The sequence below is a fragment of the Nansenia antarctica genome (genome assembly GCF_963989245.1).
Source record: "Nansenia antarctica genome assembly, chromosome: 2".
NCBI lineage: Eukaryota > Metazoa > Chordata > Actinopteri > Argentiniformes > Microstomatidae > Nansenia > Nansenia antarctica.
In genome coordinates, this window is record NC_137675.1 from 28,265,737 (window position 1) to 28,293,130 (window position 27,394).

General features: G+C 43.5%; 2 protein-coding genes across 3 annotated transcripts; one reads left to right on the plus strand and one right to left on the minus strand.

Annotated features, from left to right (window-relative positions):
- Positions 1-11,070: 11,070 nt before the first annotated feature.
- LOC308150068 (non-structural maintenance of chromosomes element 4 homolog A-like) lies at positions 11,071-12,265 on the minus strand (the record flags this gene model as incomplete). Its single annotated transcript, XM_080522935.1, has 2 exons — positions 11,071-11,261; positions 11,467-12,265. The coding sequence occupies 2 exons, from the start codon at positions 12,263-12,265 to the stop codon at positions 11,071-11,073; spliced, it is 990 nt and encodes a 329-aa protein (XP_080379061.1).
- A 7,233-nt stretch (positions 12,266-19,498) lies between these two features.
- Positions 19,499-24,118, plus strand: LOC308151536 (olfactory receptor 52J3-like). 2 transcript variants are annotated; one of them, XM_080524429.1, is made up of 7 exons: positions 19,499-19,624; positions 20,214-20,332; positions 20,564-20,648; positions 21,260-21,377; positions 21,476-21,607; positions 22,075-22,155; positions 22,315-24,118. In XM_080524429.1, exon 7 carries the CDS (start codon positions 23,405-23,407, stop codon positions 23,942-23,944), a length of 540 nt encoding a protein of 179 aa, XP_080380555.1. In that variant the 5' UTR covers positions 19,499-19,624; positions 20,214-20,332; positions 20,564-20,648; positions 21,260-21,377; positions 21,476-21,607; positions 22,075-22,155; positions 22,315-23,404; the 3' UTR covers positions 23,945-24,118. The 2 variants fall into 2 exon arrangements, with proteins under 2 accessions (XP_080380555.1, XP_080380554.1); XM_080524428.1 differs by having other exon boundaries at positions 19,505-19,624; positions 22,315-23,389.
- The last annotated feature ends 3,276 nt before the right edge of the window (positions 24,119-27,394 follow it).

The following is a 27,394-nucleotide window of genomic DNA, read 5'->3' on the forward strand; positions in this document are numbered from 1 at the left end:
CGGATGGATCTGAATATCAGTTCTAATACGTTTCTGGCCGTCTGTTGCTCTTTCTCAACAACGTCCGACAGTAGAGCATTAATGGGAGTGTTGTTAAGCGAAGCAAGCAATCTCACCAAGAGAGCAAGAGAAGCAAAGAACAGGGTCTCTTTCAGTGACATAATGCAACCATTTCCACCTGGTAAACCAGCTTTTTAAAAATGAAATGAAACTCGAATGTCTCTGTTCCAATTTTCCTCCCAGGAAAACGTATGTCTGGTCGACACGGCTCGTCAAACGGGGGTGGGGGTGGGGGTGTCAAGACTCGGATGTCAAGTCCCTAGCAAGATATGACCATGTGATCACTAACATTAAAACTAACAAACACATTTTTACATTTATTACAAAAAACACATTTATTTTTATTCCCAAAAGCAACAATAGTTATTATATTGTTTTAAATTATTGTTTGAATAATATTTTTATTTTTAAAATTCAGGCAGGAGGAGCTCCTTCTGCTTGCCGCTAGGGGGTGCTGCAGCACCCTCAGCACCCCCCTTCCCGCGTCCCTGATTGAGTGTGGTGTGTGTGGAGTGAGTTTTGCACTTTAAAAGCACCTTGTGTTTCTTCAAATCACACTTATCATTAATCATTAGTTATGATAGTATAAAATGAGTATAGGAAAATAGAATATCATAACAGCAGGTACAAAATGGTTGTTAGTACATAGGTAAAAATAAGCAATCTACAGCACTTTCTCCCAGTCAGGAGCCCCTTCCCCCCATGTCGCTCAAAAGCAGAACCTCTCTTTTATGGTTCTGTGAGACTTCAACTGACCTCAGTCACATATTATTTAAATGAACACACAGTACTTAATTTATCACTTCTAGTTATTTTAATACAAATCCCTAACAAATGTAGTAAAAAAAATGTGCTTTATGGATCTGGGACCCCTTAACATCATTATTTGATTTTTTCAAATTATCATTTCATTTCCCCACTCTATTAGACAAAATCACGCTATAATTAGTCGCTACTTGGTTTTCAGGTGTGGATTCCCCCCCCCCCCCCCCCGCCTCCCTTTTTTTGAACTCCTCCTTTTCCTTTTTCTATTTAAACTTCCTCTTCCTGGTTCAATCTTCAATTCTCCCTGATGAAGGCACAGTGTGCTGTAAACGTTGGAGCTTTTTCTTTCTTTTAAGCCTTTTATAATATCAGTCTTGCTTGACTTTTAAAAAAAACATTCTTGATAGGTTGGGACAGAACCCATATCTACCTTTTAAATTAATTATTCCTGTCAGTAGTTTGCACAAATAATTTTGTACAAACAAATTGCCTTTGCACATGGTTGGGGGAGGGGAAATTAACTCTCTCCAAATGTTGAGACTCTCTTCCACATTGAGTGTGTGGTGTGTGTGGAGTGAGTTTTGCACTTTAAAAGCACCTTGTGTGTTTCTTCAAATCACAGAGGTTGAGACAGAACCCATATCTACCTTTTAAATTAATTATTCCTGTCAGTAGTTTGCACAAATAATTTTGTACAAACAAATTGCCTTTGCACATGGTTGGGGGAGGGGAAATTAAGTCTCTCCAAATGTTGAGACTCTCTTACACATTGAGTGTGTGGTGTGTGTGGAGTGAGTTTTGCACTTTAAAAGCACCTTGTGTGTTTCTTCAAATCACAGAGGTTGGGACAGAACCCATATCTACCTTTTAAATTAATTATTCCTGTCAGTAGTTTGCACAAATCATTTTGCACAGACAAATTGCCTTTGCACATGGTTGGGGGAGGGGAAATTAAGTCTCCAAATGTTGAGACTCTCTTACACATTGAGTGTGTGGTGTGTGTGGAGTGAGTTTTGCACTTTAAAAGCAACTTGTGTGTTTATTCAAATCACAGAGGTTGGGACAGAACCACCGCTGGACTGGCCATACAATCTACCTGCCCGCTGGCAGGTGGGCCGCGCTAGTTTTGGGCCGGTCGGGCCGCCCGACCCCCCCATTTTTTTAATTTTTATAAATAGTGCGGCCAACCCCAAACTAGCGCGGCCCAAAATAGCGCGGCATCAACTAGCGCTGAATCAAGCGGCGGCCCCCGTTTATACTAACACATGGGCTGGCCCAATCACATGCTTAGGCCCTGCTGTCCATCGGCCCCCTCCCCCACTCTGATCCCTCGGCCGACAACCCAAGTGCAGTGTCATGTTCGTAGATAAGATAGTGAAAGGGGGTGCCCAGAAAATTAGGGAGAAAAAAAGTAAGAAGCTAGCAGAGGATGCCTCAAAATGTCAGAAACTGACAGATATGTTCTCTGGATCGACTGTGGGGGCTAGGCCTACTACAGATATAGCACCATGTCTCATCACCGTGGAGTACGTCAACAGTGAGTGAGTACACTGGTTCACACTTGCATTGGTATATTTGCTGTCCATGTCACTTACTCCGCTCTATAGTTTTTTTTTTACAAATGGTATATTCAACAGACTGCCAGCATGTTGATCGGCGGTGTCGGACCGATTGTGTTGGGCCGGTCTGAGCCACATGGCAGGGCCTAATTTTTGTCCCAGTCCAGCCCTGGACAGAACCCATATCTACCTTTTAAATTAATTATTCCTGTCAGTAGTTTGCACAAATAATTTTGTACAAACAAATTGCCTTTGCACGTGGTTGGGGGAGGGGAAATTAAGTCTCTCCAAATGTTGAGACTCTCTTCCACATTGAGTGTGTGGCAGGGCTGGACTGGGACAACAATTAGGCCCTGCCATGTGGCTCAGACCGGCCCAACACAATCGGTCCGACACCGCCGATCAACATGCTGGCAGTCTGTTGAATATACCATTTGTAAAATAATAATTAATTTAATAATAATTTTGACATTTAGCAGACGCTTTTAATCCAAAGCGACTTACAATTACAAATTACAGGGACATTCCCCCTGGAGTAACTGAGGGCTAAGTGCCTTACTCAAGGGCACACTAGTAGTGGTGTGGTTTCAGGCGGGATTTGAACTCACAACCTTCTGATCACAAGTCCAACTCACTATCCACTAGACCACCACTACCCCTCATGAACAATGGAAGCTACCAGAACAACTTAAGGTACAGAACATGAAAAGAAAACAAAAGACCAGGGTAGAAACGAACAATAGTAACACGCCTGATATTGACCACATGCTAAAAAAAACAAAGAATGCATGAAGGGTTTAACTTAAAACATTCAAACTGAACTTGTTTGAACTGGTTGTGTGAATAAAACACACTCCAATCATCACTTAAAAAAAACCTATAGAGCGGAGTAAGTGACATGGACAGCAAGTATACCAATGCAAGTGTGAACCAGTGTACTCACTCACTGTTGACGTACTCCACGGTGATGAGACATGGCTGCTGTATCTGTAGTAGGCCTAGCCACCACAGTCGATCCAGAGAACATATCTGTCAGTTTCTGACATTTTGAGGCATCCTGAAAAATATAGACAGACTTGACTGGTGGATAGTTCAAATCACTGTGGGTAGTCCGGTTAGAACTATGATGTCCTTATATGCATGGAGATAATAACCAGACCAGGTTACTATTAAAGGCTTTAATGAAAACCGTGAACTTGTGCAATAAGCTTGAACTGAGTCATGTCATAGACACACCCTACAGAACTGGGGGGTAATTCCACGTTTGTTGATAACTACATGGGCTAGTAAAACTGCTTGTTTTGATTCCTCCTCAATCCTCGTCGTAATTCTCCCTCAACCTGCCAGTACTCCTCTCTCGCTCGTCATTCCTAGAGCCCGCCTCTGCTGGCCAGTGATTGGCCGCTTTGACCACTCAGTCCTCCAAAGCCTTTTTAACAGCCGCCCCCAAATTCACAGAGCGAATTTGAACATCCGAAAAGGCCAGAGGGTCCAGATAAGCAGCGATGATCACTCTTCTTCAGGAAGGGCAGGGAGGCTGATGATTTCCATTTCTGACGGGCCTGGAGTCCTGGAAGGTAGTGCCTGAGAAAGTGTTTCCAAAAGTGGTCAGCCAATGTCTGGCTATATCGCCATCTTCTGCGACCTAGGGTCTTGGGACCCTCATAAACGACCTGAGGTAGGGATGCATCCCGCCGCCCCATGCGGAGACAGTTGGGGGTGATGGGATCAGGGTCCGCCACGTCTGATGCGAGGTCGCTGCTGCGGCGGAGACGTCTACCCACTCTGATGAGTACTGTAGCCTCGTCAAGCTCTGGGGCAAGTGCCATGAGGCGGCTGGATTTTGCCACCGGTTTACTGGCCTTCAGCTGGGCTACCTCATCCGCAAAGGAGTCTCTCTGTGCCTGTTGCAGGGCTTCCAGTTCGGCAACAGCGTAGGTGTCAGCTGTCAGGGAAGTTGACGGGTCCGCCGCCCCATGAAGCTGTCGGGCAATGACTTCCAGGTAGTCACGCAGGGTCTGTTGTTGCTGTAGATCTGGCAGCGGTGAAACTGAGATTGTCAGCACAGCAACAGCAGGTCTCATCTCGTGGTCGAGCTCGTTGCCGGGTGAACCCGGCTTCTCAGGCCACGCTGTTGGTGGCAGTTTCAGGAATGCTGGGCCATGGGTCCACCTGCAGCCATCACTCAGGTCTTTGAGGGCGAGTCTTCGCGTGAGGTCGTCAGCTGGGTTGACTCTTGATGGCACGTATCGCCATGTGGCAGACCCTGTTAGTCCTTGAATCTCCGCCACTCGAGTGTCCACAAAAACGTTGTAGCGACACGATTCTGACAGCACAGCCAGAAGTGAGTGGCCTAAGGCAGGGCCTGGAAGTAGGAGCTTGTTGAGGTTGTGGCCTTGGTATGGAAAGGAGCAATTATACACCACCCGGTTCTTTCCATTGTGTTGGACTATATGGTGTGGTATATACCATGCCTCTTCTGTCTTCTCCACCTGACGTGGCTCCAATTTCACAGCGTAGCCTGCTTCTTCTAGTTTGTGAATCTCTGCCGGGTAAGTAGCGGTTTGTTCCGGATCCTTAGCCAACTGTTTCTCAATTCCCCTCAGCTGCGGGAGCACAGCTTCCGGTGAGGCATGTAGCTGTGGCATGGTTTTGACTTGAAGTAGGGGTGTGGCGTGGCGCTCAATGCCATTGACGTTCACTCTCACCGTCTGCTCTTGAAGGAGGGGCACGGCCTCCTGGTCTTGACCCGATCTCACGGCCAACTTCTCACTACGATATGGCAGCACGTCCATCTGCCGCGACTTCTCCACGTGAGGGGACGGGTCTGTCGGGGATGCTGTGGATGTGAAGAGACACTGTGGCTGGTCACGATCAAGCTTGATGTCTTGAGCTGGGCCTTGCAGAGTCCATCCCAGCCGTGTTTTCACCGCAGCTGGTCCACCAGGCGGGCCCAATCTAACAGGCGCTATGGGGGTGATGAGGTGTGTGTAGTCAGAGCCAATCAGCAACACTGGATGAACTCTATTCAGTGGCTGGAGAGGTAACCAGGCTAGATGTTTGTACTTCTGCTGTAGTGCACCGACAGGATGGGTGTGCTCTGCCAGACCCAGCTGCTCGGCGGAGAATACACTCTGGATCTTGTACCTCTTCTTTGGCTCAGCAACGGGGGATATGGTGAAGGATACGGCCGCCCCGTGAAGCACCTGCAGCTCCTGTCTGACTGTGCGGAGGACCAAATCTTCTGGCTTGCCTTTCAGGCCTAACTTCTGTGCTGTGGCCTGGAGAAGGATGGTCCTCTCTGATCCGTCGTCTAAGATAGCATATGCTTCCAATGACCTGTTTCCATTTCTTATGATGACCTTACTGATCTTCAGGAGCACTTTACAGTTGGATACTGGGCGGTCGACATACAGGACTTGGCTAGGTGTGTTCACGAGACAGATATCCGTTGCTGGCACTTCATCCTCTGCTCTCTCGTTCACTTCATGCAGTACAATCAGGTGTCTTCTGTTGCAAGTCTTGCATGGGACCTTCAGTGTGCACTTAGCTGCGTGATGACCACGGCCACAGCGCCAGCATCGGTTGTTACCTTTGATCCATGCCACCTTCTGCTCTTTGTTCAGCTGCTTGAAGTTGGTACAATTGTTCAGAAAGTGGCTGGTGTTGTCGCAGTATGGACAATAGGCTTTCCCTTCCTCCACTTTGCTTTGGTGGCTGGCTGAAGGCTCCGATGCAGGCGCTGTGGGGGGACTTGTCGCTGCAGTCTCATTTGTACCCAGGAGAATGGTGGTGGTCTTGCTGTATTGTGTTGAGTCCCTCTGGTTCTCCCCCCTCCGGTTGGATGACTCGTCCCTCTCGTAGCTGACACACTGATTGATTTCTTCCTGCACTTCGAGTTCATACTCTAGCCACTCAGCAAAGTCAATGAGCGTGGGGATGGTTACTCTCAGGGGGTGGATGAACCTCTTGAAGCTGGCAGTGAGGTCATGAGGTAGTTTACCCAGCAATCTGTGGACGTGGGAACCACAATGCAGCTCTACAAGTCCTCTCTCCCCCAGCTGTTCTAACATGCCCACCAGTGAGCGTACACGGAGGGCAAACAGGCGAAAGGCTTTCGCATCTCCACTGCGGACATCTGGACCATCCATCACCTCTGCGATGCGTTGCACAGCCAGCTTGTGAGGCTGACCATACATCTTGGTGAGGGCTAACATGGTGTCTGTGTAAGGCTGTCTGGAGTAACTATAAGAATCTGCCACGAGCAAGGCCTCCTCACATCTCAGGTGGTCTGTGAGGATCTGGAACTTGTACCGCTCCGTGGCATCATCCGGGAGGATGTTCTCCAGTGCAATCCTCATCCTTGAGAACTCTCTTGGATCTGGCGACGTCAGTTGTGGAATTGATGGCTTGGGTCCTCTATATGTACGCTCTCTGGGGGGTGGTGGTTCTGCATAGTAAGGATGACGCAGGGTGTACCCTCTCTCTGTTCCATCTGGATACCTATCCCATGGGCCACGTGGTGTGTAGCCTGACCGTGACTGTGTTCTCTGGCCATACTGGTCTGCACAGGGGTAGCTTGTGTGAGGAGAGGCAGAATAGTATGGTGTGTGAGAGGGGTCTTCTTTCACCTGGTGTGAAACTCTAAGGTGGGAGAGATCCTCTGCTAGCTCTTCAACATGGTTAGGAGGGGGGAAGTACTCCTCTCCATGGCCAGCAGGATACCCAGTTGGTTGCATCCGGGCTGGTGTTGGGTGCCACCTCTCTTGCCGATCGCATGGGCTTGGTGGCAGGCGGGAACGTGGAGGTATCTGTGGGGTTGCAGACCTGGATGGGGCTCTCATATTTGACACCAGGCTCTGGTACTGTTGCTGGAGCTCTTTGTTCTGTTGCTTAATTTCTTTCAGTGCAGTAACAAGTCCCAATACCTGTATAGTCTGGTCCCACTCCTTTGTCAGCTGTTCCCACTCCTTTGACATTTCTCTCTGGTCTGGTGCATTGCCTTGGCTGATCGGCGATGCGGCCCTGGAGTGGAGGGGCCCTACCTCTATAGTATGGAGCCGCCTCTGGGACCCTGGTCCGCTTAGGGCGTAGTCCGACAGGTGGGAGGGAACTATTCCCCGTCTTCTGGGTCGGGTGACCATCTCATCTGGTTTGGGGTGTTGCATCTTTCACAGTAATTTGCCTATCCGGCTCGAAGGACCATTGAAAAATATAGACAGACTTGACTGGTGGATAGTTCAAATCACTGTGGGTAGTCCGGTTAGAACTATGATGTCCTTATATGCATGGAGATAATAACCAGACCAGGTTACTATTAAAGGCTTTAATGAAAACCGTGAACTTGTGCAATAAGCTTGAACTGAGTCATGTCATAGACACACCCTACAGAACTGGGGGGTAATTCCACGTTTGTTGATAACTACATGGGCTAGTAAAACTGCTTGTTTTGATTCCTCCTCAATCCTCGTCGTAATTCTCCCTCAACCTGCCAGTACTCCTCTCTCGCTCGTCATTCCTAGAGCCCGCCTCTGCTGGCCAGTGATTGGCCGCTTTGACCACTCAGTCCTCCAAAGCCTTTTTAACACATCCTCTGCTAGCTTCTTACTTTTTTTCTCCCTAATTTTCTGGGCACCCCCTTTCACTATCTTATCTACGAACATGACAATGCACTTGGGTTGTCGGCCGAGGGATCAGAGTGGGGGAGGGGGCCGATGGACAGCAGGGCCTAAGCATGTGATTGGGCCAGCCCATGGGGCCGCCGCTTGATTCAGCGCTAGTTGATGCCGCGCTATTTTGGGCCGCGCTAGTTTGGGGTCGGCCGCGCTAGTTTTATATACAGTATATATATATATATATATATCTATATATTTTTTATTTTTTGGGGGGGGGGGGGGCTGCCCGACCGGCCGGCCCAAAACTAGCACGGCCCACCTGATTGTATGGCCAGTCCAGCGGTGGTTAGGATTAGGGTTAGCGCCTTTTTTGCTCCTCCAGAGCTGCTCCAAAGCGCTTCACAACAAACATTCACACACCAATGGCGACAAGCTGCCATGCAAGGCGCTGGCCCGCTCACTGGGAGCAATTTTGGGGTTCAGTGTCTTGCCCAAGAACACTTCGACATGTGACCAGCCGGGGCTCGAACCGCTGATCTGGTTTCTCCTACCACCTCTGATTCACAGGTGGCAACACCACCTATCTCTTTGTGTCTTGCAGACATCTCTGCTTGGATGTCAGCCCACCACCTCAACCTTAACAAGACTATTTAGTCATTCCCACATTGTGTGAAAGATCAACATTATCTGTGGGTTAACTGTAAATTAATAAATAATATCTTGCTTTTTCGAATAATCACTAATTTCAGATTGTCACCTAGATTGATTGACTGGTTGGTTGATTGTTGTGTATGTGCCTTTGTTGTCATTGGACATATATAGGCCTATACAAAAATAGTTTATTGATTAAAAACAAAGAAAAGAAAGTGATGATTCCAAAGAGAGGGAGAACCATGTTTACTGTGAGAAGTCGGTACAGTGACGGGCAGGCCCGGGGTGGCTAATCGGGAGGATCTGGAGTTTTCCCGGTGGGCCGGTCTGGTTTTGGGCCGGTCTGGGCCGGTTTTCAGTCATGGTAGTACTTGCAAGCCGATACCGTTCTGGGCGGCTGGGCCGGTACCATTCTGGGCCGATACCATATAAATAGGGTGACCAGATGTCCCCCTTTGCGCGGCCACGGGGCCAGTGTCCATCGCGCCACAACAAAGCGCCGCAACCCAGCGCTGACATGTTCAGTTGCAGCAGAACGTCCAGATTCTATGGAACGTCTTCAGCCTATCAGGAAACAGCATTCATGTTCCCATGGCAACGGCCCCACGTGGATATAGGGAGCTGGCTGCTTGTGCGAACCACCCGCTGACTCAAAGGGCTCGTAAAGTGAAACTTATTGTGTCAACAATATCTAGTATCAAGTACCCACTCGATATAACAAACAACAGTTTAACGATCACTAAATACTTATAATTTGTGGATTGGATTCACTGTTCTCGTTTGCCGTAGGCTACTGGTAAGTGACCACTTTACTTGTAAACATACTTTTGTTTTAGGATGTGTTCAAAATCAAGGACTGTGTGTTCATCTATTTATGTGTTTTTAGCATGTTCATGTTCCCTCAGCATGTTGTGTGATGTTATAAAAACGTAGTTAGACGTTCGTAGCGATGTACCACTGTTAGCCGCTAGCTGTTAACAGCGTTTGTTGCTGCAGCAGAGTGATTTTTCTCCCAGTCTCTGTCTGAGGTGCACCAACATTCAAATACTTGTGTCGTCCTAAAAAAAAATCCGATTTCAAAAGCATTTGAAAGCTTACAATCTGTAGTTTCAGGCTATGTAAAACACTGAAAAATGACTTGGGCAATTGCCGTTCAGAGTGGTCACCCAAGACAGGGAGACCAGGAAGGGCGTCACAGCCGGCACTCTGGAGGAGCTGAGAGAGAGAGAGAGAGAGAGAGAGAGAGAGAGAGAGAGAGAGAGAGAGAGAGAGAGAGAGAGAGAGAGAGAGAGAGAGAGAGAGAGAGAGAGAGAGAGAGAGAGAGAGAGAGAGAGAGAGAGAGAGAGAGAGAGAGAGAGAGAGAGAGAGAGAGAGAGAGAGAGAGAGAGAGAGAGAGAGAGAGAGAGAGAGAGAGAGAGAGAGAGAGAGAGAGAGAGAGAGAGAGAGAGAGAGAGAGAGAGAGAGAGAGAGAGAGAAAATATGCAACACATAATACAGATTTGACTTCATACTCACTTAGTTGGACTGTTTCCTGAAAATATCCCTTGGCTTTCTGTCTGTCCAGGTGTGCGAGGCTCTGCTGCTGTCCCTGTCCACCATGTGTCTGTCCCTGGTGTGTGAGGAGGACGGGACTGAGGTGGACTCTGAGGACTTCTTCATGTCCCTGCCTGACAACACTGTCCTCATGGCCCTGGAGCCTTGCCAGACATGGAGACCCCCTGCTGTAGGTTGTCTGTGGCCCGATACTGTATCAATATTAGAGTATTTTGCTAATATAGTCTCATCCCTAATCTGTGCATCTCAGTGTGCATGTACATTAGCCTGTCGTGACGTTAGAATTATAAGGTTCTATCTCCATTTTTGTCAAAATTGTGTTTTTTACATAATCTGATCCATTAGGTGTTTATTAATGCATGTGTGGTGTTATTTTTTTAAATGTTGACATTTTTGAGTTTGTAATTCATGAAATACAAAGGTTCCATCTCACAAAACATAATGGATTGTAAAAACATTGACGCTCAATATCTCTGAACTGCCCTAAATGGAGATAGAACCTTATATATATATATATATATATATATATTTTTTTTTTTTAGACATTTAAGATTTAATGAGGCAATCTGTTTCAAACAACAACAAAGTGGTCACCCTGCCAACTGTTTTGGTAAACAATTGAGGGATGGGTCAGGGAAATGTAACTACTTAAATCAAATAAAATCAGTGTATATTTATCATAGAAACAGGATACAGATGTAAACGGTACAATGTAATGCTTGAAACGAGCACCCTCTCAAAAGTAGTGGAAATAAAAGAATAATAAACACAATAAGGCAGTAAAATACTAAATACAATCAATAATAACTCATGTGGTATATGCATGTGATGTGGTGAGGCGATTGCAAATTGTCTAGTGCAGGTGTCTAGTTGTCTAGTGCAGGTGTACCCAGATCTGACTGAGCCTGTGTGCTTGGAGCATTGATCAAGGGCTCCGTTATGTCAAAGACGTCAATGAGTTCCCTCCAGCTCTTAGGGCTGATGGAGATGACACACTGCTGTCGGCTGGACGACCCTCCAGCCTCCACCTCCCCTTCCTCCACAGGAGGAGGTAGCGGTGGTCTAGTGGATAGTGAGTTGGACTTGTGATCCGAAGGTTGTGAGTTCAAATCCCGCCTGAAGCCACACCACTACTAGTGTGCCCTTGAGTAAGGCACTTAGCCCTCAGTTACTCCAGGGGGAATGTCCCTGTAAGTCGCTTTGGATAAAAGCATCTGCTAAATGGCAAAATTATTATTATTATTATAAATTAGGAGCGATACAAGGCAACTCGTCGTTATCCAGGTACATCCTTGCCAAACCGTCCCTGATCAGAAAAGACGTATGGAAAATGTTCTCCACTGTCCGCGAGAACGAGTTGGGATCAATGACAAACTCATAATATGAGATGGGTGTGGTGGGGTCATCAGCAAAGTAGCTTCGCAAGTATCCCAGAATCCTCTCTACCTCCTTCTCAGTTGCCTCCTGGTGGGATTCTTCGTGTTCCTCCAACTGCATGGGCATGGTCCTCTCGGCGTCCTTGCCAGGCACCTTCCTCTGCCTCTCTCTCCGCTGCCGTGGTGGCGGCGGCTCTGCCAGGAACGAGCCCAGCATGTAGTGGAAGGTCGGGGCTGTCTTGAAGCAGCACTCTGCTCTCTTAGCCAATTTCTGCCAGGCGTCAGCGGGTAGGTAGCCGCCGGTTGCGCCATCCTTCTCTTCCTCCTCCTCCTCCTCCTCCTCCTCCTCCTCCTCCTCCTCCTCCTCCAATCGATTCAGCCCCATGAAGGAGAGAAGGTTCTCAGTAAAGGCAGCCGGGTCAAAAGTAGATCCCCCAGCAGGCAGTTGGCTGGCCTTCTCTTTGCCAAGGTCTGCTGCCAGAACGAGGAGCTGGGCATCCAGCACTGCCTCCGGGGCCTGACGAACTTCTTTATAAAGTATGTTGGTCTCCTCCAAAACCTCAGTGAGTTTGTTGTTGTCGAGTTTCAAAATGTCCTCTCGGTTTTGTTGCACTGTGCTGATGAGGACTCGGTACTTGCTCCGGATCTCTCTCCTTCGAGCCGGGTCATCATCATCATCCTTCATGTCTACGGGAGTCGATATGCTGACCTGTTATGAAGATTACAGTTACATGTAAAACAATCTGACCTGTTGCAGCTAGCAGTTGCTACAATTTCTATAAGTGTCTGCAAAGTTGAGCAGTTTCATTTAATAGTAATTGATTTGGCTTGTTTCTTGTTTTGTTCTTATTAATGCAATTTCTTACCATAACACATTCTTTGCTTGTCCAACTGTGGCTATCTCAATCTGCTGCTTTTCTTCCTCAGTAACTGCAAGTGATGACAGCACATAAAGAGCCTTGTGCTCAGCTTGCGCATAACCTGGGCTGGTCACAAGCCCATCAAAGGTCTTGATAGGGAGAGTCTAGATTCAAAGTTAAGCACAGTGTCAGATTTGTACAAATAAGAATGATTTCCTTGTAAGTCAATGAGGTTTCAGTGTAATAATAACTTTAATTTCTATAGCGCCTTTCAATTGTGTAATTGGGATGTTTCTGGTAACATGGAAAGCATATCAAAGTACAAAAGACATAAGTCGTACCTGAGGCATTTCTGGACTCAAAATCCACCCCATCCCAGTAAAACGGCCAAGTTTGGACAGGGATGCCAGTGCCCATTCCTTGTCCTCCTGGGTGACCGGTCTTTTGATTCCAGCTGAAATAATAGTATGAAATGAGTAATACTAATTGAGAATATGTGTTGTATTGATTTAGTAACAACGTAAGCACCACTTGCTAATTAATTACTAACCTTGTGTTGTGGATGGAGTCATCTCAGACACTCTCTTGGCTGCAATTTCATTCGTTTTCGGTGTCTTTGCCCTCTTCCACACGCATTCCACGTCGGTACGGGACACATTTTTCTCCACCCAAATCAACAAAGCAGCCATATGGTGGCACTTGTCTCTGCCGATTGGGCACTCGCAGGTGCTGTACCTGACAGACTGACCCTCAACGTGCACCTGCATTGAAAACAATTTTAGCCCTAACCACCCTTACATAAATAACTTACTGCTAACTTAACTCACCTCAGACAGAACATGGCATATCATCTCAACTAGCTAACTTACTGCTAACTTAACTCACCTCAGACAGAACATGGCATATCATCTCAACTAGCTAACTTACTGCTAACTTAACTCACCTCAGACAGAACATGGCATATCATCTCAACTAGCTAACTTACTGCTAACTTAACTCACCTCAGACAGAACATGGCATATCATCTCAACTAGCTAACTTACCGCTAACTTAACTCACCTCAACCTCGTAAATCTTTTTTTTCATGGATGCCTGGACACTACCCTTGATAATACCCCCTGAGAAAACCGTGACACTAACCACTTTGTTGGAATTGAACGAATTTAGACCCTTTTTAACTCTCAATGGTGCCTCACTAAAGAAAGACGTGATCGTGAAAAGGTTCACAGGTTCAGCCATTGTTGACTAACTTTGTAATTGTTAGCTAGTTATAGATAGTATGATAGTATAATAATAGTGTAATGGTAAGTTATCGCTAGTACAACTGTTATTCTGGTGCGGAGAATTTCTGGTTTGGCCCCGGAAGTTCCTAAACGTCACGTGTGACGTCAGACTTAACAAGCGGATTGAGTACTGGAATTAGGGGAGTGTCTAACCCTAACCCTCTGTGATTGGCTAATCACTCATCAGGTCTAATGAGAATAGAAGATAAGATGTGGAGCTGATCACAACATGTACTTGTGCCAATCGTGGCAACCTTCTGTTCGAGTAATATTTTGAATACTATGAGTATAATATGTACAATGAGTATGATAAGCTTAACACATTATGCTGCTGGTGTATAATGTAAAATGTAGAAAAGTTGGTTGTACAAATTAGAATACAAATATGTTTGATGTATATAATCCTCTTTTTCTATCAATTGTACCATGTTAAACACAGTGATGATATAATGTGTGATGGACAAAGATGGCATTTTTTAATTACATTCATCTCCTACTCTCTTATATACATGATTTCATCTGTGTAGTTCATCTGTTGACAATGATGCAGCTCACAAAATATAAATGAGGAGAAATAGTTGCAGAACAAGGAAAAAACTGTTTATTCATAAAGAAAAGAGAAAGAACATGTGAGTCTGGAGGCAATAAAGTGAATGAAGATTAAAACAATGAATGAACAGTGAATGAAGATTTTTATTGTGACTTCCTCTGTTGCCTCTCTTTGACCTCAGCTATAATCTTACAGCGATCCTCCTCCCTTATCCATCTCTCGAGGCCTTGCTTGACGTGGTAGCGCGTGTCGCTGAACCACTGGGTTATGTAATGGCGGGTGAGACCCGTCTGCGCCTGCAAAAGTGTGCAGTCCTCCTTGGTGAGCCACTGGCAGGTGAGGAAGGCCTGCCTCAGGATGGCCTGCTGAGCTGTACTCTTCCTCGGCCGGGGGCCTGGCTTGGACGGACTTGTGCTCTGGGGCTTTTTCTTCTTCTGGGGCCCTGGTTTGTTGTTGTGTCTGTGCTGTTTAGTTTATTTTATTTTATTTATTTAGCACACAAGAAATTGTGCAAGGAGGGAACGAAGCCCAGAAGGCTTGTACAGAGTTCCACTCCACGTCAATATCATTGTTTCAAATAAAAATCAAGGGACACTTACTGCACGTCAATAGGAGAAAAGAAACCACAAACAAAATAATATCCATCGGGCAGAAAGGTAGGATAGCACATACAAACACACAAGACAAAAACAAAACAAACAAAAAAAACTGAAAATAAATACAAGGATAGTAAGATTAGTAAAAAAATAAACATAGATTTCCATCTAGCCCACCTTTCAACGGGAAAAGCACTACAATATAAAGTAAACAGCTTATAACGAGATTAGATATTTTTTCAGTTGCTTTTTGAAAGCCGATCGAGGTGTTGATCTCAGTGGCGAGCTCAAGGTGTTCCAGATTCTCGGACCTCTATAACAAATGTTAAATTGGTGGCTAGAAGTTCGACAGAAAGGTAAGTGGAGGTCATTATTGAATCTTGTTGGATAAGAGTGTATGTCAGATGAGAAAATAAAGAAACTATGGAAAGTAGAAGGAAGATCTTGCTAGTTGTTGATGAATTTGTGTATGAATAAGCATGTTTGAAAAATATTCAGTTTATTGATGGGTAATAATGAATATTTCCTAAATAGAGGTGCAGATGGTTCGAATCTGTTAGAGTGAGAGATCATCCTAAGGAACCTCTTCTGGATAACAAGTAATTTGTTGAGGTATGAAGGATAAGTAGCAGCCCAGACTATATTACAGTAGTTGGTGTAAGGAAATAAGAAGCTATAGTACAAGGTTAAATGAGCAGAGGAGTGGATCAGGGGGCAGACCCTTCTCATTATACCAAGCATCTTCATGGATGTCTTGCAGACCTGATCGATGTGAATATTCCAGTTTAAACCTTTGTCAACAATGACACCTAGGAATTTAGTATGTTGAACTTGAATAATGATGGTTCCATTGATTGATATTTTAGCGTCATCTTTGGAGTAGCACTTGTTTTTGTTGCAAAAGATCATGAAATTACATTTTTTTACATTGAGGGTTAATTTATTCAGTTGGAACCAGTTAGAGGCAATTGATAATTCTTCATTTACACATTCAATCAAAGACTTGAAGTCTTCATGTACAGCTATAAGGTTGGTATCGTCAGCGAATAATAAGGGGAGAAGGTTTTTGCAAGACATAGACAAGTCATTGATGTAAAGTAAGAATAGTAACGGGCCCAAGATGGAACCTTGTGGAACCCCAGAAAGAATTCTTGATTTCTTCGATGAGCAGCCGTTGGAGGAAACAAATTGTTCTCTGTTATCCAGATAGTTGATAAACCATTTAAGAGCAATACCTTGCACACCATATCTATTAAGCTTGGAGATAAGAATGTTGTGGTTAACAGTATCAAAGGCTTTGCTTAAGTCTAGAAAGACACCAAGAGCAAAATGTTTATCATCCAGTGCTGTAGAAATAGTGTTGACAAGTTGCAGTAGTGCATGCTCAGTGGAGTATTTCTTACGGAATCCATACTGATGGTTGTACAGGATGTTGTTCACTGTTAGGTGCTTAGAGATTCTTGTGTAGACCAGTTTCTCCAGGATTTTTGATAAACAGGGCAGAACAGATATAGGACGGTAGTTGCCGAAGTCCTTTGAGTCGCCTGATTTATAGATTGGTATAACTTTGGCGATTTTGAATTCCTGAGGGACGATGCCAGATTGTAGGGATAAAGAAAGGATATGAGTTAAGGGATGGATAATATAGTCAACAGTTTCTTTAATAAGACTGGTTTTGATACCATCGTGACCATGGGCAGAATTCTTTAGGTTCATTATTATATCATGTACTTCAGGGGTGCTCATTACGTCGATCGCGATCGACCGGTCGATCACAAAGGTAGTGTGGGTAGATCACACGGCATTGGAAAAAAAAAATAAAAAAATCGATACGACACAAGATATCTCAGCAAAAGATCAGTGCAGTGTTGTAGTCCGCTATGTAACAGACAGCGTTCATGAGAAGCTACTGGCAGTCGTTGAATGCAAATCATCAACAGGTGAGGACTTTCTTAAACTGCTCAAAGAGACGTTGACCTCTTGCAAAATCGACATGAAGAACTGCATCGGAAACTCCACAGATGGGGCCGCAAATATGCAAGGCCAATACAGGGGCTTCTCTGCCTGGCTGTCAAAGGAAGCCCCAAGCCAAGTTCATGTGTGGTGCTACGCCCATGTACTCAACCTGATTATGTCTGAAACCACTGGTGTAGTTGTTTCCCCGCCCCAGAACCCTCCCTCCCCCGGATGAACGTCATCCAACAACAACCACTCTAAAAGCAACAGTAACGTTAACCCACTAGAACTCAGTGACAGTCCGTTACACTATATAATAGTTTGCCTAACTGGCCATCGGATTTGGGCTCCTAATATCTAAAAAGCACTACGGTTTTCTTATTTTATCTGATTAAAGTAGCAAAGACCAGAAATTTCCATTGACTGCCAGTCAAACTTCTCCACTGCTACCACCCAAAAAGGGGCGTGGACATGACGGGAGAGCAAAGTACCCGGATGCGTTTGAATTGCATAGAGAGTTTGAATTTTGTCAGCTGTAAAGCGGATGTGTTTCCTATCCTAGAACATGTAAATGCAATTGCGTATCACTGAATTGCATAGAGAGTTTGAATGTTGTAAGCTACAAAGCGGATGTGTTTCCTAGAACATGTAAATGCAATTGCGTATCACATTATTGCATTACAATTTGAATATTGACTCAAATAACGCAGGCAAAAGTGGCAAATGAATATGCTATTTTGGGATTGCAAAGTCATTTGCACATCAGAATGAACTTTTGAATTTTGTCAGCTACAAAGCAGCGCATGACTTTGGAAATTAAATGTCAAATGGCTTTGCATTATAATTTTAATATTGACAGCGAATGTGCACATCGGGTACATGAAAATGAAAATGCAAATCATTAGAATTGCATTTGAATTTGAATATTGTCTGAAAGAATGCATGCAAAAGTGGAACAAGCAATTGCAATCTCATATTGCATTAACATTTGAATTAGGTCAGCTATATGCTTCCATATGTATCTGGGTTCCAAAATGCGTTCTTGCGCTCTGAGTCCTCCCGTTCTCACAAGAACATAGATAAAACAACAGAGGGGTTGTTGAGTACAGTGGTGGTATAAATCATCTTTAGCCTTTAATTCGTAATCAACAACCCTTCTGTTGTGATACCGGGATCACCATAGAGAGGTAGAAATCGGAGAACGGGCTCATTGTATACATGGAAATCATGTAATCCACAAATTACAATGAAAAATAATCTTCTTTATTTTTTGGTAATAAACTAGTGGTATTTCAGGCAATCCCCACAAGTCTCTGTGACAGATAGGTAACAGGTGGATTCCCTTGTCTAAAATGGCTCGGCCTATCTCTGGTCTGGTTGACTACAAGTCCCGCCCCCAGACCCGCCGGAAGCGAAGTTCCAAGCTGTTGAGCTGCCTTTCTTGACGCATCGCTCGAACAACGTTTGCAACGCAAGATAATCTTGCTGAAATATAATCCTAGGTATGTATATTGGTTACTAAATTGATGTTACATATCTAGCTGTGTGCAATCGTGTCGAATCAGCCATCACGTAATCGCCCCATCGAGTATGACAACGGGCGGTTAAGGGTTAACATACATGCGCCAACTGATATTTTTCAAAAACAAAAAACATGGCCGACAACTCTCGGCTCGAGTTTTTTTGAAAACTTTATTAGAATGTTTGCAGAAGTAGGTACATGAAAGTACATATTACATACAAGGTCAAACTAAGTGGATAAAAACCCAAGAAAGCCACTGGCTTATTTCAATTGGGGTCCTTAAAGAGTTATGTTAATAACTTCGAGTTTTCTGCACATTTACACTTGGTTTGGAGTGTGTGGTCACCATAGATGTGCACGTAAGTGGTAATATATATATATATATATATATATTTTTTTTAAAAAGAAGTTATAAAGTTGAAATGATATGTATACGTGATGTGTGTGTTGTGTTGGAGTCGCCTATGCGTCCCAATACCAATAGTCGTTTGAGAAAAGCATGCCCAGCTTCAGCCAGCTCTGTCTCAAAACGTATAAATGTCACAGCTTAGAAAGTCACACCGTAGTAATCCTGGGAACCAGATGTTCCCAGATGTATGTACATCCCAGATGTATGTTTTGTGTACCTTAAAAGTTGTCGAAAATGGGTTTGAAATGGAAATTCCCAACTGCCAAGTGTGGAGTTTTGAACATTCCACCATTTGTGTGAAGTACAGAAACATGTCATCCATCCCAATGCTAATCTCACAACATTCCAGGACCCTCTTGTTGGGTTTGAAATTCCATTGCTATTGTTCAACTGTAATCTTTCCTGTTTGTTATCAGAGTAATAACTCACTTTCCTGTTTCTTATCATACATAAACCTGCACCGCATACACCAGCTGGGTCATATTTTTGGCATAAGATGTAGGAGAAGTAGCAAGCACACTAATTATTGTCATGTTCATGATTACAGGTGAATGTGAATAAGATGACCACAAACAGCAACTCTGCTGCCATCCTTAAAGGTAGGCCAAAATGCTGATGTAGTCTGACACTGCATTGGGTCAGATGTGAGACATTGCTTTCATTTGATGTCTAACTCTATTACTAAAAATCATTTAGAATTAGAAGAGTGGCGTTGGTATCTCAACTGTTTGTCTATACATCTAAATCCGAGTGTGAGCTATTGGTATTTTGTGCAGATGTTGTGGCCTATGTTGATGTGTGGTCCAGAAGCAAAACAGAGAATTACTCCAAGTCCATCATCCAGCAGCTGTGCGATATGGGAGCTGAGGTGAGTTTTAAACAGGGTTCCCACGGGTCCTTGAAATCCATGAAAGTTTGTGAGTTTGAGAAAAGAAAATCAAGGCCTTGAAAGTTTTTGAAAATAGACATGGGTCATTGAAAGTGCTTGAATTCCCCGCGCTCTCTCTCGCTCTCTCTCTCTCTCTCTCTCTCTCTCTCTCTCTCTCTCTCTCTCTCTCTCTCTCTCTCTCTCTCTCTCTCTCTCTCTCTCTCTCTCTCTCTCTCTCAAAAAACAAAACAAAAAACCTAAAAATGTTTAACCTAATTATAGTAGATAAGCCACATTGCTTAACTTAACACAGTAACTTATATACACATATTTCACAATATATTGTTTTGCTGTGCTGTGGTAGAGAAGGCAAGAGACCTGTGTTCACACATTCAAAAGCCTCTCTTTTTAATTGTTGTCTGTGAGCGGATAGTTCCTATTATATCAATTCTCATCTAGATCTGTCTCAAACTATGCCATGTTGGGTCCTTGAACTTGAGGGAATTAAGTCTTGAAAGTCCTTGAATTTTTAAAAAAAAATAATGATACTCTTGTCCTTCACACTGTGACCTTCCTTCTACAATTGCAGGTGACAAAAAGATTAAATAAGCGAGTCACCCATGTGGTCTTTCAATACGGCCATCCAGCCACATGGGATAAAGCCCAGAAGACTGGTGTGAGGCTTGTATCTGTTCTCTGGGTGGCCAGGTAAACCTTGGCTTTTTCTGCCCTGTTAAGTGCAACATTGTGGTAATGACAACAATGGAGTTTAACAATGGTATTTCGTTTGTCAGCATGCCCAGTTGGTGACTTGTTATTTCCTTGCAATACTTATACCGGCCAGAAGATGTCACTGACAGTTAAAAAAAGAAAAGAAGAAAAAAACTTTTCGGAGAGAATAAATGTTTTTTATTTACTTCATATTTCCATCGTATGCAGATGTAAAGATGACGGTGAACATGTGGATGAAGAGCCGTATCCTGCCTTCAATGATGAAGCCAGTCCTGCGCTCAAGAGAAGGGCAGTAAGTGATGTGTAACATTCTTAAGACAAAAACAATGACAGCGCAGGGTTGGACATTAACTTTTGCCCGATTGCCCGGGGCCAGTAAAACATTTGCTGTGTTTGTTTGCGCAACAACGACGCTGCTGGATCCTGGATCTGTGTATCGGTGTGCAGGAAGAACAACGGACGGCGCAGGCGCCAGACCAGACTAGATGATTGTGGAGTGAAGATATTATTAAAGCGTACGCGCTGATCGACAGACAGGTGGACAGGGGGTACGCTTTAATAATATCTTCACAATCATCTAGTCTGGTCTGGCGCCTGCGCCGTCCTGTTCTTCCTGCATTACCAGGATCCAGCAGCGTCGTTGCTGTCGCGCAAACAAACCCGGCAAATGTTTTACTTGCCCCGGGCAATCGGGCAACCGTTAATGTCGAACCCTGCCGGGTAATACAGAAGTAGTCTTTAGGCCTATGAAAATACATTAGACACTGGTGATAAAGGTGGAATCATTGTCAACTAGTTGTGTGTTTGGCAAAAAAAACAAAACGACATGGTTCAAAAGTCAAAGCTTGTCTTTATAAGTTTGATTATATTCCAAACATAACACTGTTTTTTTGTTTGTTCCAGCATCGTTCTATGCAGCCAAAAGACTACCCTGTGCTGACCCCCGAAAATGACACACGCATGAAGAAAAAACTGGACAAGATGATGAAAGAGCTTCATCCAGTGCCGTCGTCACCTTTTTGTAAGACACCTCTGTTCATCTGAAGAATACTATAGTTGGCGTCTAAAAGAGCTTTGTGCTTGAAGGTGGTTTCATTTGAACATGTTCTGTGTTCACAGTTACAGATGTGTCCACTTTCATCATTGATCACGAGAATGGAATAGTCTACAGCCCTCTGCTGAAATGGTCTGACACCATGGCACAGCGACTGAAAGAGATGAGAGAGGAAAGGGAGAACCTCTCTCCCACAGGTATATCTTATATACTGTATATCACCAATTGCTTGACCCGAGGGTTACAATTGAACCTGATATTTACAGTTATGATAATGTATAACAAGTGCAAGGACAGTTATGACACACACTCCAAACATTCTGCTGCCACCATATGAGCAAGATCTTTTACATTTTAGCAGACACTTTTATACAAAGCAACTTACAATTAGAGATTTCAGAGACAGTCTCCCTGGAGTAACTTAGGGTAAGTGCCTTACTCAAGGGCACACTAGTGGTGGTGTTCCCAGGTGGGATTTGAACTCATGACCCTCTGATCACCAGTCCAACTCACTATCCACTAGACCTCCACTACCCCCAAAATGTGTTTCTGCCCCAGTTTCGAACATGATAACCACTACGCTATGGAAACGCTATAGAATTGTATGTGCTTCAGCTGAGAAATCTGTTTGCTTGCTGTGACTCTAATCAATGCATTCTCTCAGCTTCAGAGATGGCAGAGTCCAGATTATCACCTGAACTCGAGCCTTCTCTTGGGAATACACCATCACACATCTCCCAGCTGGGTAAGGACTTGGGAATCCTTTGTTGATTCTCTGCTTTGGATTGTTCTTGGTCTAATCTGTAATACTTACCTAATGGGAGATGAGTTTGATGATGGATTAAAATGACTGGTTAGAATTAACCTATATTTCTTCACTTATTCTCATATTTTGTCCATGCAGATACGGATTCTGATGACCCATATGTTGGTGCTCAGTCTTGCTCAAAGAAGAAAGATGGAAAGAAGCAACAAGAAGACACTAGTGACAACTGTCCTGGAAAATCCCTGCACAAGAACGACCAGTGGTTGTCACCTTGCAGTGATGTGTCGAGACCAAAATCATTAGATCCAATTCCTTTCCCTGCTTTATCAGCTGAAGACGAAGGCATAAAACAAGACAAAAAGCCAAGGTTGACCAAAATCAAAAGAGCTGGAGTCAAGAAACACATTTCTTCAGAGAGTCCTGATGGTAGCAAGAGTGTGTTTACCTTTGACATGGCTGTTCCAGGAAACTCAAGACGATCAAGCAGAAGTAACAAAGCAAAAGGATTACCATCAGTCAACAAAAAACATACAGTGCAGTCCCCCATAGAAAGTAAATCAACCACAAATAAAGATGCTTGTAGTATTTCTGCATCTCTGTCCGCACGGTCCTTTGCTCTCTCAAAAGGATTACCATCAGTCAACAAAAAACATACAGTGCAGTCCCCCATAGAAAGTAAATCAACCACAAATAAAGATGCCTGTAGTATTTCTGCATCTCTGTCCGCACGGTCCTTTGCTCTCTCAAGTGACTCAGTGAATGCTTCTTCCTGTCCCAATGAAGATGATGGAGCGTTTGAGGACTACTTTTCTCCAGTTAACAACCCACAAAGGCCTCTTTTGCTCAACTTGCCCTCAAAGACTAAGGTTCAGATCCTCTTTGAACCCAGCCCTGGGAAGAGAAAGAGGGGCAAGAGTGAAACCACAGGGCCTATGTTGGCCCCTGCCAAGGGAAAAAAATTTAAGTGTGAAGGAGACCTCCTGGGAGTCCAACAGAAACAAGGAATTGCCTTGTGATCCTGCCAAACAGAGAGCATTGTCATCACAGATCCCACACCTCTCAAAATGCAGTTTAACAGAAGCCAGTAAAGCTTTAGATCAGCAGGAAAGTCCAAATGTCCTACCTCATCACAATGAAAATGATGTGAATTACTATCATTATAAACACATCACCCTGCAGTATCTTCAGTTGAATTAATATTTTCTTAATTAATATTGCTCTCCCAGTTATGTTTGTACCAAGGATGTTATTCAGCTTCTTATTCAGCAGAAATATTATTTCTCGAGAGGAATGTCTCGTTCAGATGTTTTGCATTCACTACTGTGGAACTTTTCAATCCACAATCTTACTCGGGATGGCAATAGATCGCTATGTAGCCATCTGTGTCCCTTTACGCTACAATGATTACATGAATCTGAAAAATGCACTTGTTTTTACTTCTGTGTTTGTTACTAGAAATACTATGATTATCGTTGCAATGGTTGGTTTGTTTGGACCGCTCACATTTTGCTTATCAAATGTTCTCTACCACTGCTTCTGTGAGCATACAATAGTGGTTAGTGTGTCATGTGGTGATGTTTTCAGAAACTACATAGCAGGGGTTGTGGCTTTCTGTATACCAACTATTGACTGTATTTTCATAGCGTTTTCTTATATACTGATTTTTTTCAATATATTTCGGTCATCCTCAGGAGATTCACGCCAAAAAGCCATCCAAACCTGCAGTTCTCATATAATGGTCATCTGTGTTGCCTATGGAAGTGTTTAGGTTGCATTTACTGGGTATAGGGTTAGTACTATCCCCCCTGATGTGCGTGTCTTAACAAGCTTAATGTATCTTCTTGTTCCTACTTCTTTGAATCCAGTCATTTACGGTATCAGAACAAAAGAGATAAAAGTTCATTTAATTAGATATTTAAAATGCAATAAAGTTGACACTTTGTTATCCTGATTGCAATAAAGGATGTGTGCAAAGCATAGATAAAGACTCATGTCTGTTTTGTTTTTATCATTGATACTTGTTTACATGTAACAATAACAGCAGCAGCCAAACAGATGCCTTTCGGCTTTCACCTTCCTCAATGTTTGGAGAACAAAAGACAGTCACTCCTATTTATAAACTGTATCATGCTGCAATAAAGTACTTCACAATGATGATGATGATGATGATGATGATGATAATAATAATAATTCTGTCAGGACATTCTCTTCTTAGTTTGAAAATGTCCACGGAAACATGGACATGACGGACTCAGTCTGTGCCCGAAATGACAGCACCTGCTGCCCCCAAAGCAAAGCTGTCTTTCTGGGCTAAGCTCAAAAGGAAAAGCAAGAAGACAAAGAAGGTCGACGATTCAGAGCCCTCCACGGGCTGCTGCCTCCCCTTCTGGCCAATGATAACATTATGGCTAAAAATATAAGTAAAAAGCTATGTTTCTGAAAACTCTCTTGTTTATGTTTTTCTTTCATAGTAGGCTTAGACATATAGGATAATAATAATAATAATAATAGTGGTCATAATAACGACGACAACAACCACAACGTTTAATATAATAATACTTAAAATATTATTATTATTATTATAGTCCAGTCAATCTGTGGTTTAACCCAGGGGAAATTGCAATAGTAATCATTCAAGTTTTTTTGTGATCCCTAGGGACAACCAAATAACATATTAAAAGTCTTAGTCTTAATATTTATTGGATCAAGGTAAATTCAGGGGTCGAAAATGTGGGTTTTTGTGCCAGGCGCAACACAGCCAGTTAATAGGATAAAAAAATCAACTAATAGATATCACCATGAAACTTCACCAGTTAATCACTTACATTAAGACTAACATTCTTTGTATTACAAGTTTTCTGAAATATTATGTTTAAATATGCAAATTAGGCATTATCTAATGAAATATGTGCTAATTTGCATAACATTCAAAATCAGAAATCTGAACATTGGATAAAGCCAGGTTAAAAATTCTTGTTTCATCTTGTTGTCATATTAGAGTCAATGTCCTCTATAACATTTTGCCATGTTTTTAGGAGTAAATGTTACATAAATCAGGCTATGAATGATATATTAACAAACCCCTCTATAGCAGACCTCGGAATGTAGATAGGAATACAACTGGAAAGTTTGGTGTATGTAAGTGCTACTGAAGTGGAGATTTATGGCTCAGAGTATGAGAAAAAAAACTATTTTTGAGAAAATGGCCATTACCCCCCCTTGGGGGTACCCTTAACCCACAATTATATAGTTTTATTTTATTTTATTTTATAGTTTTATTTTATTTTATTCAAACAAAGTCAATCAAATTAGTTTATAACACATGTATTATCATTGACATTTCTGAACATACAGAAATGTTAATGTTTTTCCAAATATATATGTTTTCCAAAACCATGTTGCATATCATACAGTACAGATTAAACCCTTAAATGAGAAATAAACCATATAAACCTATTAAAAACAGTTTTTAGACCAAGCTTGAAATATGCCTTTACTGTAGGCCTACATGTAACCTTCACTCCATGTCCTCATCCAAATGTTGTGCCGACATATTCGCGCATACACCTCTGCATTCTGAACAGGCTACAGAGCAATCAAGTCCTTGACAACGGCATTTGCAGCGCATAGTGCCACAACCTGACTTGCAATTACAGCGCACAAGCTCCAACAAGTATTGAGAAGCAAGGTCCTGGTCGGAATGGATGGGAATGAGGCATGAGTCTTGGATCCTCCAGCCCCATTCCTCTGGTGGTAGCGAGTTTCCCATCCATTCCTGAACCTGATGGTACACTCTGAAGCTGTGAAGCATGGCAGACGACCATGTTGGTGGCAAGTTGCAAGGGTGGATAGCCGTTTTGCTGTCAGTCACTTTAGTATAGAAACTTTTCAGCCTGAGGTCATTGAGAGAATCCATTTCGGCACCTTTGTAGATTAGTATTAGTATATTGGTATATTAGTTCATTGCCCTTTCCCCTGCAGCAGCAATTTCTTCCTTGGTAGCAGATTGTTTTTGAAAAATGCTGGCCTGTACTCTGAATGAGTCGTTTTCGCTAACCAGACACAGAGATACCCCTTTCCCAACCCCAAAGAGTCTGGATGTTGTATCACAGCCAAGTATGGCATGCGCGAATAAGATGTTGTTGCAAACAACCTGTAACTTGATGATCAATATGGACAACTTCTTCTTTGTTCAGTTTGACTGTGGATTTGGAAACCAGTGATTAGGTGCTGAAGGTGTTCATACCCGGCAAACGGATTTTGTGACTCCAACAATTGAAGTATTTTGATAGTGTCAGCATTGTCTCGTGCCTGTCTTGATGCAGAAAGGTCCTTGTGCTGTTCACTAGTTTCATAGTTTACCCCTGTCACTTCTTTCATTGCATTGTTGATTTCAGATGTTGCAGGGTTGGAAAGAACCCAAACCAAACGTTGTGTTTCAGACATACTCCTTCCCTGTCAGTCCTTCGGTTGTTTTCATACTTCGCACGAGGGCTTGTTCTATTACAAGGTCGGGGGATAGTCCGGCCCAGTATTCATTTGATCTACGAACAACTTGCAGACCATCTTCCTGAAATCGTTTGTAAACTTGGGGATATGTGTCTTCTAGTTGGTGCATTTTCTGGAGGTATATGGTCAATGATTTTACATACAAGTTATGTCCGGAGGCAGCCTTGAATGGCATCATGTCTGTCAGGGTATCAAGGTGCTGATCCCAATTTCCAGTTCTCTCCGATCCAATGAATGCACAGACTAGGTCGATCATCTCCATGTACTGTAGCCACAATGCTGCTGCCGGCCATCTACCATGGTTGTCTTCTCTGCCCCCAAACGCTGAGCTATGATCTGGAGTAGTGCACTTGCATTTGTCCCGGTTGCGGTGGCAGCCATAACACTGTCATACAGATCTGAGGCTTCTGCTTTTTCAGATTCAGATTCAGATTCAGATAACGTTTATTGCCATTATGCTTGACACATGTAGGAATTTGCTTTGGCATTTACAGAAGGTGCATTTATGCTTTTTTCACATATACATGAACAAAACAAGTACAAATACAAATGCAAAGACAGGCAAAAACAGGACAACACAGGACAGACAGTGCATGAATAGTGCTGTATATAAAGTGCAGTGCAGAGTTATTCAAGGTCCAGTGCATGTTATGTCCTGGGCAGACTTGGAGGCGGGGGGGAGGGGGAAGCCAGAGTCATTTAGCAGCCT